Source organism: Pongo pygmaeus, chromosome 12 (genome assembly GCF_028885625.2).
Source record: "Pongo pygmaeus isolate AG05252 chromosome 12, NHGRI_mPonPyg2-v2.0_pri, whole genome shotgun sequence".
NCBI lineage: Eukaryota > Metazoa > Chordata > Mammalia > Primates > Hominidae > Pongo > Pongo pygmaeus.
The window spans coordinates 37,209,316-37,227,305 of record NC_072385.2 but is presented as its reverse complement, the minus strand read 5'-3'; the positions used below and the strand labels follow the sequence as shown (position 1 = coordinate 37,227,305).

Genomic DNA, 17,990 nt, shown 5'->3' with positions numbered 1-17,990 from the left:
TTGAGAAACTATTTGAAACCTAAGGCTGGGGGGAGGGGCATGCAGCTTCCCTGCTGTGCTTCTGTGTATAGCTTTGTGACACACCATCCTGAACCACCCGTGGTGGTGATTCGCTGCAGAGTCTGTGATGTGGCCTCCATGACAGGGAGGCAGGGAAAGCCTCCACAGGCTTTCTTTTGCAGGTCTGGCCCACAGTCACCGGTGGGGCTGTATACTCCCGGCCAGTGGGGCCTGGGTCCAGCAAGGATGTGGAACAGGCCAGCCTTTGCCGTCCTCCGAGAGGTCCCTCCAGCTGGGTGGCTGCACATCTTGGGTCTCGGGGCTGTCTAGGCTCCAAGCACCCAGGTGTGGCCCATTTGGGGCATCCACCTCAGGGATGGCCCCACACCACGTTTGTGGTCTCACACCGGGGTCATGCTCGGTGGGCACATCTGCACTTGTTACCTGGTGTGGGTGGTCTGCCTTGGAGCAGCCCTCTTGTACTGGGCGGTAACTCAGACCTGTTGAGACAGAATAACGTGCCCCCCACCAAGCTCTTGCCGGGCGCCTGCACACAGTCAGCTTGGCTAAGGCAGTTGCAGAAGCGCTCCCTGGACTTCCACGCAGAACAGTCCCTCGGGAGCTCCGGGGCTTCTCGAGAATTGCATTTCCACCGCCTGCACCCTGTTCACACCGCATATGGGGTTTGACTTTGATGTGGATGGTAAAGCTGTACTTACCCATGCTTTGTGATTCTCTCCTACCTTTTTTTTCTTTAAACATCTCAGGTAGCGGAAGTGAAATTCAGTTTCTCTCCGAAGCCCAGGATGACCCACAGAAAAGAAAACCAGACATCAAAAAAGCGAAGCTGATGCTGGGGTGGGAGCCCGTGGTAAGTGCAGGGAGTTAATGCTGCCTTGTGGGGAGGGGCCTCCCATGTCCTGTGTCTGCTGTCCTGTAGGCACTGACCCTTGTCAGGCAGCCCCCGGAGGAGCCAGGTGGGCTTGGCATCCAGGCAGATAGAGGGTTTTCTCCAAGTGGTAAACAGCCGTTCCTGTATCAGGAGTCTCAGAGAACATTACCTGGGAAGCGGCTGGAAGCCCCTGCTCTGGGCTCTGTTTTCGTAAAATCTCTCATGCACACACACATTCTTACACTCTCTCATACACATACACTGCCATACAAACACGTGTACACACACATATACCGTCTCCCACCCACACACACTGTCATATATACACTGTCATACGAACACACTTAATACAAGTATACTCACACACACTCATTTTCACACATACATATACATTCACACTATCATACACATTCTCACATACACTCACATACGCACACTCATCCATACTCACACACATTCACACATACACTCCCGCTCCCACATACGTACACTCCCACACACACACACACACACACACACACACACACACCCCTGACTGTGAACGCTGTGCCAAGGGCGCTGGCAGCACACACTCAGAGCCCTGCGTAGCCCCAGTTGCCTGCCTATCAGTGTGCGGGGCCAGGTCAGGGGCAAGTGGTCCCCATCAGCCCCGCAGTGGAGCCCCTGGTTGGAAGCGTGCGAGACTGAACGGTGTGGAGGAAGGGGAACTGCATGCCTTCCTGTCGTCTTCAGTGTGTGTACTGAAGGGGGCAGGGTGGGGGCGGCTGCCGCCTCACTGGGGCTGAGCCTGAACCCCGCCTGCTTCTGCTCTGCCACCTGCTGTGCCCTTCCTGCCTTGGGTGACTGCAGGTTTCTCCCCGCCAGAGAACGCTCGCCCTCAGGGCTGCCTGTGTCCTTCAGAGACCACCTGTGTAGGGAGGTTGGCTGGATTGGCCACATCTATAGAAGCAAGTCCACCTCATTTACTGTCACCTCTGCCTGGCTGCTCCCTCTTTGCCCACCCTCACGTGCTCCACTGAAACTCGGGCTCCCCTCGGGCAGAGGCATGTAGCCCTGTGTCCAGCAGGAGCCCGGCACCTGTCAGACCTGACACACACTGGGTGCTCAACAAATGTAGGAGCATCTTGGCATGGCCCGTGGGTTGTGGCGCAGTCAGAGAGTCAGGGACGCAGTTGAGAGCTCAGTTTACCTTTTTAAAATGTGCAGTCAGAGCTGAGTGAGTAGAATCCTAGAATATTGAACTTCAAAGGGACATGAGAGTTCCAGCCTGATCCTTATTTCATTCTGTGATGTACAAGTCTACGTGATCTGCTAAAAACCACAGAAATTTGTTGAGTGAAATAAAAATACAATTACACCCAGACTTCACAAATCAAATAATCCCAAACTGTGCAAAACAGGTTATAGCAGCCTAGGTTTCTTGTTTTTTGAAGCTTTATAAGGGGCCATTGGTCCCTTTGTAAGGAGAGCCTATATTTTTAAACAAAATATTTTTTGAAGATTTAAATATACATTCACTATGTATTAACTATTGCTTTTTATGTGAGGTTTGTGTATGCTCAGTATCTTTTATCTTTCTGGAATTTAGACCTATAATATTCTAACATTCTTGGAATGTGAGCCATCTACCACTGGTTTCTCTTCTAGTAGTAGTTTTAATTTACAATAAATTTTTGAGGGATATGATCCAAAGAAACTTATAGGCACTATCCATTTTAATTGTCCCAAGTGTGTGTGTTTAACAGCTTGTTGAGATATAATTGGCAAACTGCACACTGCCCATATTTAGAAGATACAATTTGATAAGTTTTCATCTATTTTGACACCTGTGAAACCATCACTACAGTCAAACTGACAGACCTTCTCCCCCAGCAGTGCCCCAGCACCCCTTGGCAGTGCCTCCCTTCACCTTTTCTCTTTCTGCTCTTAATCAGCAGTTGATCTGGCTGGTTTCCTGTTGGCTGCAAAGCAGCTGCAGATGAAGGTTGCTTTCTGTGGTGTGGGCTGCCGTGGTGGCCCACGTGGTGGGTCCCCTCTCAGACTCAGCCTCTTAGTATGGTGGGGGTGCAAGTGGGCCATGATCCGCTGGGCAGTGCAAAGGGTTGATGTCACGTGGGAGAATCAGGCATGTTGATCAGATGCAGATCACCTTCCCAAAGCATCTTCCCGCCACTCCAAGGTGGATTTCTTCTGAAAGAATGGGGCACAGGGGCATTATCTGAAAAACAATCTTGCCAGCCGATTCAAACTGGAGTAGACATTATACCAGCAAGCAGTAGTTGGGGTCTTTTGTGAGGTGAAGCTCACTTTATGTCAGTACGAGTGACACTTGTTAGCTCCCCAGTACATTCTGAAAGTGGCCCTGAAGGACCTCTGGCTTCTGTCGGTGGGCCGTGATGCTGGATGCTGGATGCTGGATGCTGTCACAACCAAAGTGTGGTTCCGTGAGTGTTCCTCTGAAGGAGGCCTGACTGGCTGCAAGGTGGCATTTCCTTCCTGCAATGCCCTTCTGTCAATGTGACCTTGTCTCCCTTTCTTGCTTTCCCTTTAAACAGGTCCCGCTGGAGGAAGGTTTAAACAAAGCAATTCACTACTTCCGTAAAGAACTCGAGTACCAGGCAAATAATCAGTACATCCCCAAACCAAAGCCTGCCAGAATAAAGAAAGGACGGACTCGCCACAACTGAACTCCTCACTTTTAGGACACAAGACTACCATTGTACACTTGATGGGATGTATTTTTGGCTTTTTTTGTTGTTTAAAGAAAGACTTTAACAGGTGTCATGAAGAACAAACTGGAATTTCATTCTGAAGCTTGCTTTAATGAAATGGATGTGCCTAAAAGCTCCCCTCAAAAAACTGCAGATTTTGCCTTGCACTTTTTGAATCTCTCTTTTTATGTAAAATAGCGTAGATGCATCTCTGCGTATTTTCAAGTTTTTTTATCTTGCTGTGAGAGCATATGTTGTGACTGTCATTGACAGTTTTATTTACTGGTTTCTTTGTGAAGCTGAAAAGGAACATTAAGCGGGACGAAAAATGCCGATTTTATTTATAAAAGTGGGTACTTAATAAATGAGTGGTTATACTATGCATAAAGAAAAATCCTAGCAGTATTGTCAGGTGGTGGTGCACCGGCATTGATTTTAGGGCAGATAAAAGAAATCTGTGTGAGAGCTTTATGTTTCTCTTTTAATTCAGAGTTTTTCCAAGGTCTACTTTTGAGTTGCAAACTTGACTTTGAAATATTCCTGTTGGTCATGATCAAGGATATTTGAAATCACTACTGTGTTTTGCTGCGTATCTGGGGCGGGGGCAGGTGGGGGGGGACAAAGTTAACATATTCTTGGTTAACCATGGTTAAATATGCTATTTTAATAAAATATTGAAACTCACCAGTCATGGACTTCCAGTTTTAAAGGTTGTCTTTCTGCTTCGGCATGGCACTTGTTGGAGTGCTAAGGAAGATATTGGAGAATTTAGTTAAAAAGAAAATTCTGAAAACATTCAGGTTTGTGTACTATATAATTTGATATGTAGCTATTGAAAACATTTATATTCTGCTTGGGCGGAGTGTATGCATATAATATTCACTGCCATGTGAAGTTTTCAGATCTTAGCCAGGGTTAGAATCAGTTTTGTGCCCTTCCTTGGCAACACAGACCAGATGGAGAAAAAAAAAAAGGTGCAAATTGTCCCCTCTGGAGAGATCTGTGAACTAGGCTTATTGAGTGAAAACTCTGAGAGCTTTTGTTTTCAATAAGAACCCTTTCAAGGTTTAGTGTTAGCATTTTGTTTTTCCTCTTAATAAATGGAAGAACAATGCGATAAGTTAAAGCTCCACATTTTCCAAGTAGATTGGCTCCGCGTGACAACAACACAAACCTGAGCGGGCACTGAGAGGATAAAGATTTCTACGTATCAGAAACATTTAAAAATGAGAGATCCTAAGATACCTAACCAGTGTAAGCTAGACTTGCCTGTCCTTTACAACCACCTTGGGATTCTTCTTAATTGGACATATTTTTGGAATCTCAGTCTTGGGCAGGGCAGAGGACGATGTGGTTTTGTTTCTTTGTCATGCTAAATTCTCCAGAAGATTGTGGAACTAGGGTCAGTGCTAGATTGGATGTGGTGTGAGAGAGAAAGAGGAATCAAAGATGGTTTCTTATTTATAATTTTAATTATTTTGACCAGAAGTAAGTGATATACCATTTACCGAGAAGGGATTAACAGAGCTGGGAAGCTCATTTGGGAACTACTAATGGTAACCAAGACATTGAAGAAGGAGTGTAGACAGGGAAAGCTGAGAATTTGCGGGGACTAAGCTCTGCAGTGCAATTTGGGAGAACATAAAGGCCCCAGGGTCCAGAATTCTCTTACCTAGTTACTTGCTAGTTAGTATCTGGAATTCTTCAGTGGGATTCATTCTTTGGTTTTCTTGCCTGTGATATTCATAAAATATTTTCAGGGAAGGGGAGGAGGAAGGGAAAGAGGAGTTCTAATTCATCCTAAAGAAAGAAGTAATGCCTCAAGGATGTAGTGTAAGGTTAATTTCCATGAATGTCCTGGGAAGAATGGGAGGTGGAGTTGAGGGGCTTGGAAAGGGATGAATGGGTAGACAGAGCATGGTTACTGTGGTCTGAATGTTTGTGTCCCCCTGTAATGCATGAGTTAAAACCTAATCCCCAGTGCAATAGCATTAAGAGGTGGGGTGCTTAAGAAGATTAGGCCATGAGGGCAGAGTCCTTTAGTGCCTACAAAAGGGGCCCAAGGGAGCTTTTTTGCATCTTCTGCCATGTTTTAAGGACACAGCAAGAAGGTGCCATCTATGAGGAACAGCCCCTCACCAGACACTAAATCTGCCGGCACCTAGATCCTGGACTTCCCAGCTTCCAAAACTACCGGCAGTAAATTTCTATTGTTTATAAATTACCCAAATCTGAAGTATTTTGTTCTAGTACCCTGAATCAACTAACACAGTGATGCTCCTGCATCTCAGGATTGGCTCCCGATTGAGGCATCACTGCTATTGCTTACAGGGACAACACTGGTACAGCTGCTCTTATTAACTTCAGTGACAGTCATAGTGGGCTTAAGCAAGGTGCAAATTAGAGTGAACACACTGGATTTCCACTACACCCTCTTAGATACTGAGCCCAGCCCACTGGCCCAGGTGGATTCTTGTGACTCTTGCGGCATTGCCTCTGCTCCATCCCTGATGGCATCTCTGATCACAACTCTGGTGCTGCATGGGCCACCATTCTGGTTCGTGGTTCTTAGTTATGTGTGAGTTTGACTTTGTCCTCAATCTAAAAGGTGTATTGAGTGAAATGCTGGTCTGGTGATAATTGTGAGCTACAGTTTGGTCTCTTACGACTGGGAAATCTAGAAAATCCTCAGCAGTTTGCTAGGGCAGAAGAGTTGTGAGTTTTAATGTTTCAGTTCATCTGTTTAAAGTGGTTTGTTGACTTTATCCATATATTCTCAGTGGTTGGTTGTTACCTTTGATAGGGAGTTGAAAGGTTATATTACCCAGAGAACTGATGCCATAGTATCTGGGGTGTGATGCACTGAGCTTCAGAGACAGCAGCAAGACTTGGTTCTAATCACCATGATTAACCCGCATGTTTTCTCTGTATTAAAAAGCCCTTATTGTGTCCTGCTTGTACCTTGGCCACTTTGGAGAACAAGAGTCACTTTTATCTACAACTGTGTTGTGGGAAGGAAAAAAGTAAAGATATTATTATCAAAAACTTCAATGTTTTTAAAAAGTCTTGCTATTTTGGTGCTGCTGAATTTTAAGTTTCTGTATTTTATATACATTTTACTTGAAGTAAAACTAATGTGATGTGGTACAGAATTCCAGGATGTAAGAGTCAATGTAGGTGGCTCTACCATGTACTAATGAGGGGAGGTTAGTTTTTAAAGAAATGAAGATAAAGGAAAATGCAAGAAAGAGACTCTACCATTTTTAGAAAATGGAGTAGACATACTTTCCCTCATCTTCCTACTAAGTACAATTTAAAATTGTGGACATTATATGTAAAACAAGCATAATATGCTGAAAGTAGATAGAAAAAGGTAGACCAGCCGGGGACCTCAGGACCTGAGGAAGAATGCAGTGGTGATATGGGCTAAACCGTGTTGCCTTAAAATTTATGTTGAAGTCTTAACCCACAGGACCTCAGAATGTAACTATAGAGATTAGGCCTCTGAAGGTGATTACGTTAGAATAAGGTCTTTAGGATGAGCCCTAATCCAGTCTGAATGGTGTCCTTGTAAGAAGAGAAAATTTAGACACCAGAGATATGCATGCATAGAGAGAAGGCCATGTGAGAACACAGCAAGAAAGCAGCCGTCTCAGCCCACTAGAGAGGCCTTCGGAGAAACCAAACCTGTCTACACCTATTGATCTTGGACTTCTAGCATCCAGAACTGTGAGAAAAAGGAAATTCTGTTGTTTAAGCCACCCAGTCTCTGGTATTTTGTTACAGCTCTCTTAGCAAACTAATACAAGTAGTGAGTTCCCTGGGTTTTCTTTTTGCCTCCTATATGCCAGCCTTGGAGCTGGATAAGTTATTAACCAAAGAGTGCCAACAGACACAGTCAAAAACCCCAACAGAAGCCTATTCACTGCTGCCAGCATACCAGGGAAAGGGCAACCTAGTAAAAAGGAAAACTTTTAAACAGAAATGGCTCTACTGTAGCCAAACACCACATGAAAAACACTACAGCCCCTCCCCATCCCTTCCAGCAAAGACCAAGTGGGGCCTGGAGCTCCACCCTCACCTAACTTTAAGAAGATGTCTCAACCTGCCCCCACCCCCACTCTTTGCTCTGGTGCTGTCAGCAAAGGCCTGTAGGGGCTTGGGACTAGAAGGCCTGAGCTGAGATTTGCATCTCCACTGGGTAGTAATGACCCCAACCCCATGGCATCAACTGCCTAGTGGAGAGTCAGGGCTTTCAGCACTTTCAATAATCAGCAATAATAAGGCAACCTCAGTGAAGGCCACATGGGGAGCAGTAACAAGCTCCCCACCCCTGACAGCCTGAATGTTACCAGTGGAGGCCTGGAGGGAAACCTGGGTTTCCACCTGCTACCTGGCAGTAAAAAGGCAGGTTCCCCACTTCACTCCCTGGAGCAGTCAGAGTAGGCCTGCTAAAATTCAAGATTTAAATCAGACCCAGAGTCTTAAAGCACTCAGAACTGATGAGGTTTAAATCAAAAATTATTCACCACACCAGGAACCAAGAAGATCTCAACGTAAATTAGAAAAGATAACAGATACCAGCACCAAGATCACACAGACATTAGAATTATCAGACAAATTAAGTTTTAAAACAGCCATTGTAAAAATGCTTCAATTAGCAATTATAAACATGGTTGAAACATGAATAGAAAATTTCAGCAAAGAAGATACGAAGAACTAAATGGAAATTTTAGAACTGAAAAAGTAACAGATAAAAAGCTCTGTGGATAAGTTCAACAGCAGAGTGGAAAGAACAGAAGATAGAACAATCAAAATTACCCAGTCTAAATAACAAATAGAAAACTGACAAAAATGAACAGAGCCTTGGAGATATGTGGAACAAAGCATCTGTCATGTCATTGGGGTCGTAGAAAGAAGAAAGAGGATGGAGTTGAAGAAAATTTAAGGAAGAAGGGCTGACAATTTCCCAAATTTGACCAAAAAAAAAAAAAAAATCAAAATGCTGGGAAACCACCAAAGAAGATAAACCCAAAGAAATACGTGCCAAGATTTATCATGGTTAAACTGAAAATTAAAGACAAAGACATGGTCCCTGAGGCTGCCAGAGCAGAATGACACCTTACCCCTAGGGGCAAAGCAATTAGAGTGGTAGCAGGTTTCTCACTGGAAACCACTGAGGCCAGAAATAAGTGACACAAGTGCTGAAAGAAAACTGTTAATTCAGAATTCTATATCCAGCAAAAATGTCCTTCAAGAATGAAGTGGAAATCAAGACATTCTCAGATGAAGGAAAATTATGAGAAATGTAAATGAGCAGACCTCTAACGACAGTTAACAGGAAACAAAGGAATCTTGTGGCATCAAGCAGGAAGAAAGAACATAGAATGAAAATATCAATAAATGCAATAGGCTTTCCTTTTCCTTGTAAGTTTTCTAAGTTATGTTTGAAGTTTGAAGCAAAAATTGTAACATTCTCATGTGACTGTCTATGTACAGGAAATAGTCAACTATATTATACATATCAGAAGGTAAAGGGAGGTAACATTTCTACCCTTCACCCAAATGGGCAAAAGTTGACACTAGTAGATTTTTGGTAAGTTTTATGTGATACCTAGAGCAACCAGCAAAAAAAAGCTATACAAAGAAATGTACTCAAATGCACAAATAAAATAGAATGCTAAAAAAAAAAAAAAAGTACAACCTGCAGGAAGGCAGGGAAGAGAAAATGAAAATATAAAACAAAGTAAAACGGCAGATTTAAACTTTAACGTAACAATAATTGCATTAAATGTAAATGGTCTCAGCACCAATTAAGAGATTGGCAGAGTATATTTTTAAATGGCCCAACTATATGCTGTGTCTATGAGAAACTTCAGTGAAAACAATATATGTAGGTTGAAAGTAAAAAGAAAAAAATATACTATGCAAAAATCAGAGGAAAGCAGGAGTGACTACATTAATATTAAGTAAGATAAATTTCTGAGCAAAAAGAAAAAAAATTGCCAAGGTCAGAGAGGAACATGACATTATAATAAAAGGATCAGTCCAACCAAAAGACCCAGCAATCATCAAGGCGCGTGCAACAAGTAACACAGCTGCAAAATATGTGAGGCAAAAACTGGTAGCCCTTAGAAGAGAAATACATAACCCAAAATTATAGTTGGAGAGTTAAGCACCATTCTCAACAATTTATAGGGTAACTAGACAGGAAATCAGCAAGGATATTGAACTCAATATCCACCAACAGGATCTAATTTGCATTTATAGGACACTTCACAGAACAGTACCAGAATACACATTCTTTTCAAGTGCCCACTGAACATATACCAAGGTAGACTATATCCTGGTCATAAAACAAACTTCAACACATTTAAAAGAACTGGAATAAAACTGAGGGACCACAATGGGGTCAAACTAGAAATCAGTGACAGAAAACAGGAAAATCTCCTAACACTTGGAAACAGTGCAACACACTTCTGAATAAGCCATGAGCCAAAGAGGGAGTCTCAATAATAATAATTGTTGAAAATATATTGAACTGAATAAAAATGTCAAAATTTGTGAGATGCAGCTAAACTTGTGCTGAGAAAAAAATTTGTAGCACTAAAATTCTAATATCAGTAGAGGAAAAGAAATCTCAATAATTTGAGCTTCTACTTCAAGAAATTTAAATGAAGAGCCAAGTAAGCCCAAAGCAAGCAGAAGGAAGGAAATAAGTACAGAAATCAGTATTGAAAACAAAAAGCAATAGAGAATATCAGTGAAACAAATTACTGGCTCCTTAAATAATAAAAGCCACAAACCTCTAATAAGACTGACAAAACAGAAAACACCATTAATGGGAGTGAAACAAGGGATGTCACTTAATAGACATTGAAAGGATAACTACGGAATACTAGCTACAACTCTACGTACATAAATTTGAAAACTCAGATGAAATGGGCAAATTCCTAGGAAACGTATCCTAGGAAATTCTCAGTATGAAATTTGTAATTTGAATAGCTTATTTAATGATTTAATTCATAGTTTAAAATCTGAAGGAAAAAAAAACTCCAGGCCCTGAAAGATTGACTGGAGAATTCTGCCAAACATTTAAAGAATTCACACCAATCCTATACAATCTCTCCCAGAAACTAGAAGAGAAAGGAACATTACCCAGCTCTTTGTATAAAGCCAATATTACCCTGATACTAAAACCAAAGAGCACAAGAGAATACAAACCAGTATTCCAAATTCGTACAGATGCAAAAAGTTTTAATAAAATGTTAGCAAATTGAATACAGGAGTATATAAAAAGAATTATTACCAAGTGGGGGCTATTCCAGGGATGCAAGGACTAGCTCAATATTTGAAAATCTTTATATAATCCATCATTTTAATAGGCTAAAGAAAAAAAGTCTCATGATCATAGCAAATAATGCTGAAAAATCACATTAAATAGTTCACCTGTATTATGGTCTCTGCTTTATGCCTGTTGGCTATCTGACAAAGCTTGAATCTGAAAGATTAGGTTTAAATAAAGGGAGGAAAACTTAAAAGGCATTGAAAAGGACTAAGGAATCGGTAATAATCACTAAAAATGGAATTTTGTTCATTAAGTGTTAAATAAAAGCTTGTCATTGAAAATGAAAATATATATGGGTAAAGGTGATAACTATTTTCCCCCTTTGAAAGGTGGTAGGTTGCAGTGATGTAATATGCAAATGTGAGGCAGAAATGGTGATATGGTGTTTCTTCACTACTTCCCAGAACAACTGTGTCTGAGCATGCTGGGCAGCTGGAGAGGTCACCCTGGACAGTTAACCACGCTCTTTATTCCCAAATTCATGATCAAATGGCAGGAGGCAAAATCCATCTGTTGTCAGTGCAGGAAGGACCCACTCAATGGGGTTCCTCTCTGCATTTGGGCTTCTTCGGTAATAGATGCTTACCATGTCCCAGTTTATTTTCACAAAATTTGTTTCTCAGCAAAGAGAGAAAGGAAACTCGAAATCAAAAAAGAGTAAGGTGAGAGAACCCAATTTAAAAACAACAGAAGCAGCAGCAAAGTGCCAAATCACATCAAAGGCACAACACATCATTTGCAGTAGAGTCTGACTCACACCTTCTTCATAGATGCTACATCTGCTGCTTGCGCGGGCTTCTTCTTGGTTCCATTTTAACCCTGATGGAGGTGCAATGACATAGTATTGTGCTTTTCTCTCTCCAGGTCATCTTATGTTAGGTGTGTTAGGCACAGGCAGAAAAAAAATGTACCTCACTGGAAAGACACAACTCTATAAATCCCAATTCCCAAGTGTACTTACCTGTTTCCCTGTTTGCTGCAGTAACCTGACAGGAGAAGCAGGGTAGATCAGGAAACTACTAGAAAAGCATCGACCTGGTTTATAGGCAAGTCAGCTGCCTTCCCGGAGCCTTCGTTTACTTGTCTGTAGCCTGAGGGGGGCAGTGGATCGTACTGTGTCTAGCCTTGCCACCACTCCTTATGTTTGTACACTACTAGTTTTATTTTAGTGAAAGTTTCAGAAGAATCGGGGACTAGATCTCTTCCTAAAGGCTCAGCAGGGATGGAGCAGTGAGTTGCTGTTGTACTTGAAAATCACCATTGGGTATCCCATGGCTTCAGACTTTAAGAAACTTTTATCTTCAAACGCAGGAATTTCTATAAACAGTTTTTACAACTGTTCACTCGCCCTGCTGGAAGCACTTAGCTTTGTGAAGCTCCCATTCCATTATCAGAATTCTGAGCAAAAATTGGCTTCACTGAGCAGCCACTCATGGGGCCTGGTTGTGCCCTTGGGGCTCTCCAAGAACAAGACAAAGACTTTCCTCTTGACAGCCCTTCAGATGTTTGAAGACGAGCAGTCAGGCCAGTCCTTGGACTCTGCTCTTCTAGGCTTGACGTCCCCAGCATGGGTTCCCCGGGACTCAGTCTTCTCTTTAAAAAGATGGCGGTAGGGATAGCAATGCCTGTTCACACGCCGTCTTTCTGTCTTTAATCTGTGGCTCTTGGTCAGTATATTACAGTAGGGGTTTTTGTCCTCTTGAAGAATCAGCTTTATATAAAATGTCTGGTTTACAAAATCCTGGTGAGTAATTCTGATCCACGGAAGAAGACAGTGCTGCTTGTTAAAAATGGGCCCTTAGGGGAGCGGGTGATACGATTTGAAAAGCTCACGGCCAAGGGTCTCTGGCCAAGCTTAAACGAACTACTGCCGGGCACTGTGGCTCACACCTGTGATCCCAGTACTTTGGAGGTTGAGGCAGGAGGATCGCTTGAGACCAGGAGTTCAAGACCAGCCTGGTCAACAGAGCAAGATCCTGTCTCTACAAAAAAATAAATTATCTGGGCATGATGGCACACACCTGTAGTCTCAGATGCTCAGGAGGCTGAGGTGGGAGCATGGCTTGAGCCCAGGAGTTCAAGCCAGCAGTGAACCGTGATCGCACCACTGCACTTCAGCCTGTGTGACAGAATGAGAACCTGTCTCCAAAACAACAACAACAACAACAACAACAAAAAACAAGCTTCACACCTGACAGTATTGAAATCTCACCTGTAGTCACAGTGCACTCCTGTTCACAGGCAGCTAGCTGCAAGGGCAGTGGTTGAGTGGGAGAAAATGTTAGTTTGCTGTTGCCAAGCCAAGTATAGGCTCAAGAAACTCCAGGCCCAAGAGGCATACTTTGGAGGGAGGAGGTGAGACCCTGCTGTGGTGGGGCATAAATAAGCTAACGGGTGGTAGGGACAAGGGAAAGGAATAATGTGGTGTGGGAAAGATGTCCACATCTGAGTCGTAATCCCTGCTCTGTCCCTAACTCATCTTGTATCTCAGGAGCTGACTGGCATTCAACCTCTCTGGCCATCATCTTCTTCATATGTAAAAATGAGACTAGATCCTTCCTTTGTGTAGTCAGGATCCATTCGACACGTATTAAAGCTCACTTACTCTGACAGGCTCTATACTAGGCTCTGAAAGTTTTATAGTGAGCAGAAACAGGTGTGAGCTTTTCCTGGGGTTCACAGTCTAGCAGAGTTGGCTGAAGTGCAGAGCAAGGGAGATTGAAAACAGGAATATTAAGAGGTAGGGAGGGGGCCAGGTCTCATAAAACACATCAAGGGTTTTCATCTTTATCCTAAGAATAACTGGAAACTTTCACTCTGGATATATTACAAGAACTGGAATGGAAATCCCTTTAAATAAGGGGTCTCATGAACTTGAATGGGAAAAAAAAAATGAACCTTTTTGTTTCTACTAACCCCTAACTCAAATTTAGCCTTTTCTTCAATTATAAATGTAGACAACAAACTGTGATGGAAATAGCTCTTAGCTGGGATTCTGCCACATATAGAAATCAGATATATTATCACATTATAGTTGTTACAATTGTCTCAAAATGTCATTTGCTTTCACTACTTTGAAATTGCAATAGCTGTAGACCTACCAGTAAGTCTTGTTACTTACAGCATGAAGAAACACATTTCTGTCTCGTAAATTTGTCTTTTAAAAGGTTGGAAACTTTTTCAATATAATTGATTTCCTTTGTAATCCTGTGTACTTGGTTTTATGCATTTACAAATGTTATTCTTAAAGATTTCCAGAGACAAAAAAGGTAAAGAATGTTTGGTTTGAAATAAATGACCAAATAGGAGTTCTGTCTCCAGCAGTATGACAGATTAATGTGAATAAACCCCTCAATGGGAGCAAATGAAATGCTGGATGTGATTTTATATACACTTTCCTTAGATGATAAAGAATCTGCAGAGTCCCAAAAGGAAGGGAAAACCAGCTATTGCATGAAAATGTCTGCAGAATCATGTAGAGCTTGATAATCTTTGAGAGCTGCAAAGGGCTCAGGACAGGAGATAAAGTTTAGGTCAGATTACCCTGCATCAGATTGAGCTCCCAAAAGGCTCTACCTTGGTGTACGGGCCAATGAGAAATAAATCCATCACACAAAAGGGGGAAGTGAGGATGCTTTCTTTCAAATTTCAGTTTGGTGGGAGTGGACTGAGAACAGTAAGTACAAGGTGTCTCTATTTGGTCTGTAAATCCACAAGCACAGAATTTAAGGTGGTCCCAGTTTGGTAGACTCCATTGCACCCCAAGCCACTAGCAAAAGAAAATGCAAGTGCTGTCTGGAGGACTTCAACTTAACTCAGCTTTCAAGTGTGTCTTAAAAACAACATTCCAAAAGAATGAGCAGCTCATGGTTAGAAATTACATAAAATCAAGGAGACAGTCACTATGAGTGAGAAACCATAGATGGTAGGCAGAAAGACATTCACAAAGACCCCAGATACTGGAAATGACAAAAATATAAAAGTGTTTTATACATTTAAAGAAAGAAAAGAGAAACTTGAAAATCTAAACAGGGAACAAGAGATATAACCAAGCATATTTGAATAAGAAAGGAAAAATATAATTGAAATTTACATACTTGAATAAAACATTCCAGAAAGAACTACTAGAATAAGGGAGAGACACCATTCAAAGAAAAAAATGGAGGAGAATTTTCCAAATTGTTTGAAAGACACCAATCCTCAGATTAAGCCCAACAAACTTCAAACATATTAATATTTATAGGCATAGATGTGGCTATAGATAACAAAGAAGAAAAGTAGGTATTAAAACAATTTAAGAGGACAATATCACCTATAGAGGAATGGACATTAGATGAATAATGAAATTCTTAACATCAGCAATGGAAACCAGAGACAGTAAAATAAATTCAAGGTATTGATTAAATAACCAAGAATTTTATGCCAAGTAAAACAAGGGGGAAAGTGCCAAACAAATTTGAGAGTTTACCACCAAATGGCCCTTACTAAATAGATTCTGAAGGGTATGATTCAAACCGAAGGAAAATGATCTCAGATGCATGGGCTGAGTTTTAAGGAGAAACAGTAGAGCTAAGGTAATTATGTGACAATCTAAACAAACCACTGATTATGAAACAAAGATAAATTGCAGGGAAAATAAAGCAGACTAGATTTAAAATGTCAAGTTGCAGTCACATGTAAGTTGGAAGGGGGAATGCAAGGCCCATGTATTGTCCAGGAGAACACTATGGCTATTGAGTCCCTTTAACTTATTAATATGTATGAAATAAGGCAAACACCAATAGAATAGATCAGTGTATACCTTCAGTGGAAGTAGAGAAAAAAGAGTCCAAATGAAGGAAGAGAGGGGAAAGGAACAAGTAAAATGGAGCAGATCAAATGTTCAAAATGTGATGTTAAAAATAAAACCAAATCACTAATCACAATAAGCATAAGTGGACTAAATTCTCCAGTTAACATTTTGTTATATTTTAGAAACAAAACAAAATTCAGCTATGTGCTTATTACAAGAGAAACACCTAAAGCACAGAAAGATTAAAAGTCAAACAGTGGAAAAGATAGATCAGGAAAATATTAACCCAAAACAGGCAAGTATAGTAATATTAATATCAAAGGAGAATTCAGGCAAAAAGTATTACTCAAAATAAGGAAATTTCTTACATAATGATAATTCCACTTACTGGGAAAAGGTACTGATTCTAAATTTATGTATGTATGTATATGGATAGTGTATAGCCTCATGATATACAAGGCCAGACTCACAAAATTAAAAGGAAAAGTTTTTAAATCCATTATCATAGTAGAAGATTTTAACACACGTAGATCAAACAGACAAAAACAATCAGTAAGAAAGTAGAAAATGTGAACAGTACAACTATGGAGCTTGAATTAATAGGCTTTTACTGCATCTGACATTTGGAAAAGACACACTTCATTCAAGCACACATGGAACAGATGCTGGGATTGACACACCCCAAACATAAGGCTAGACCAATACACTTCAAAGGATTGAGATCCGCCTGACCACATTTCTTACTGCAATGCAATTAAGTTGGAAAACAAAGCATGTAAGATAATTAGAAAAGTCCACTCACTTGGAAATTTAGTAACACATCAATGTATGGGTCAAAGGAGAAATTGTAATTGAAATTAAAAGATTTCACCACGTAGTTTTTTACATCAGACACATGGGATACAATACTTGGAAGGAAACATAGAGCATTAAGTGCTTGCCTTAAAAAAAAAAAAATGAGAAGGCGCAAAATAGAGCTAAGATCTAATTGAATCAAAGACCCACAGAAGAAGAAAGAAGGAAATTAAAAGGACAGAAACTAATGAAATAAAGAAACACACAAAAGAAGAGATCAACAAAATAAAACACAAAAACTATGTATTTGAAAAGGCATGATTCATTTTTTTAAAAACACACAAATGGAATGAAAAAAAGAACATAACTGCAGATGCTACAGAGAAATGCAAGAGGGAATAAGAACTGCTCTCAACACACTTCAGATCTTTAATATAGTGGATGACTTCCTAGAAAGACAGAACTTAGCAAAACCAACTCAGAGAGAAACATAAAATCAGAATCATCCTTTACCTGTAAGAGAAATACAACCAACAGTCAAAATTTTTCCCATAAAGAAACCAAGTCGAAATGGCTCAATCTGAATGCTACTAAACATTCAGGAAACAACAATTTCATTCTCACCATTCTTACACAGACAATAGAAAACAAAACACTCTCAATTCATTTTATGAGGCCAACATAACCTTGATACCCGAACTGCAAGAACACAACCAGGCAGAGAACTACAGGCCAATTCAATTTCACTTTATGAACACGGATGCAAAAATTCTGAAGAAATATTACCAAACCAGATCCAGCAATGAAAAATAAAAGATGATACATCATGATCAAGTTGGGTTTATTCCAGCAACTTGACTACTATTAGAATTGTTATTAATAAAATTCACCTTAGTAACAGATTTAAAGGAAAACTTAGTAAAGAAAAAAATAGAATTAAACATCCATATAACATATGACATTTAAAAAGGCTTAGCATATTTTTAGAAGGAAATTTTTTTAACTTGAAAAAGGACACTACAAAAAAAAATCTAGCAAGTATAATTAAGGAGGAACATAGAAAGCAGTCCCTTTAAGATAAGGAATGAAGCAAAGATGTCCTCCATCACCCCTTTCACTCCTCTTTAAGATTGCGTTGGGATTTGAGCCAGCTCAGTATAGTCAAGAAAAATAAACAAAAGTGTTAAGTTAAATGGTACGCTGCTGTAGAAAACAGCATGGAGGGTTCCTCAAAATTTTTTTTTTTTTTTTGAGATGGAGTCTTGTTCTGTTGCCCAGGCTGGGGTGAAGTGGCACAATGTTGGCTCACTGGAACCTCTGCCTCCTGGGTTCAAGTGATTCTCCTGCTTCAGCCTCCCTGGTAGCTGGGATTACAGGCGCCCACCATCATGCCCAACTAATTTTTGTATTTCAGTCCACTTCAGCCTCCCAAAGTGCTGGGATTACGGGCAT

At 41.0% G+C, this 17,990-nt stretch overlaps 1 protein-coding gene across 2 annotated transcripts in view; it reads left to right on the top strand.

The window, feature by feature from the left end:
* The window catches only part of UXS1 (UDP-glucuronate decarboxylase 1), a 95,590-nt gene extending 91,303 nt beyond the window's left edge, over positions 1-4,287 (top strand). For both annotated transcript variants that reach the window (XM_054475021.2, XM_054475020.2), the window contains exons 14-15: positions 768-871; positions 3,448-4,287. In XM_054475021.2, the coding sequence (XP_054330996.1) occupies positions 768-871; positions 3,448-3,579 (236 nt within the window). In that variant the 3' untranslated portion in view covers positions 3,580-4,287. The remainder of the gene's footprint in view (positions 1-767; positions 872-3,447) is intronic.
* Positions 4,288-17,990: the final 13,703 nt, after the last annotated feature.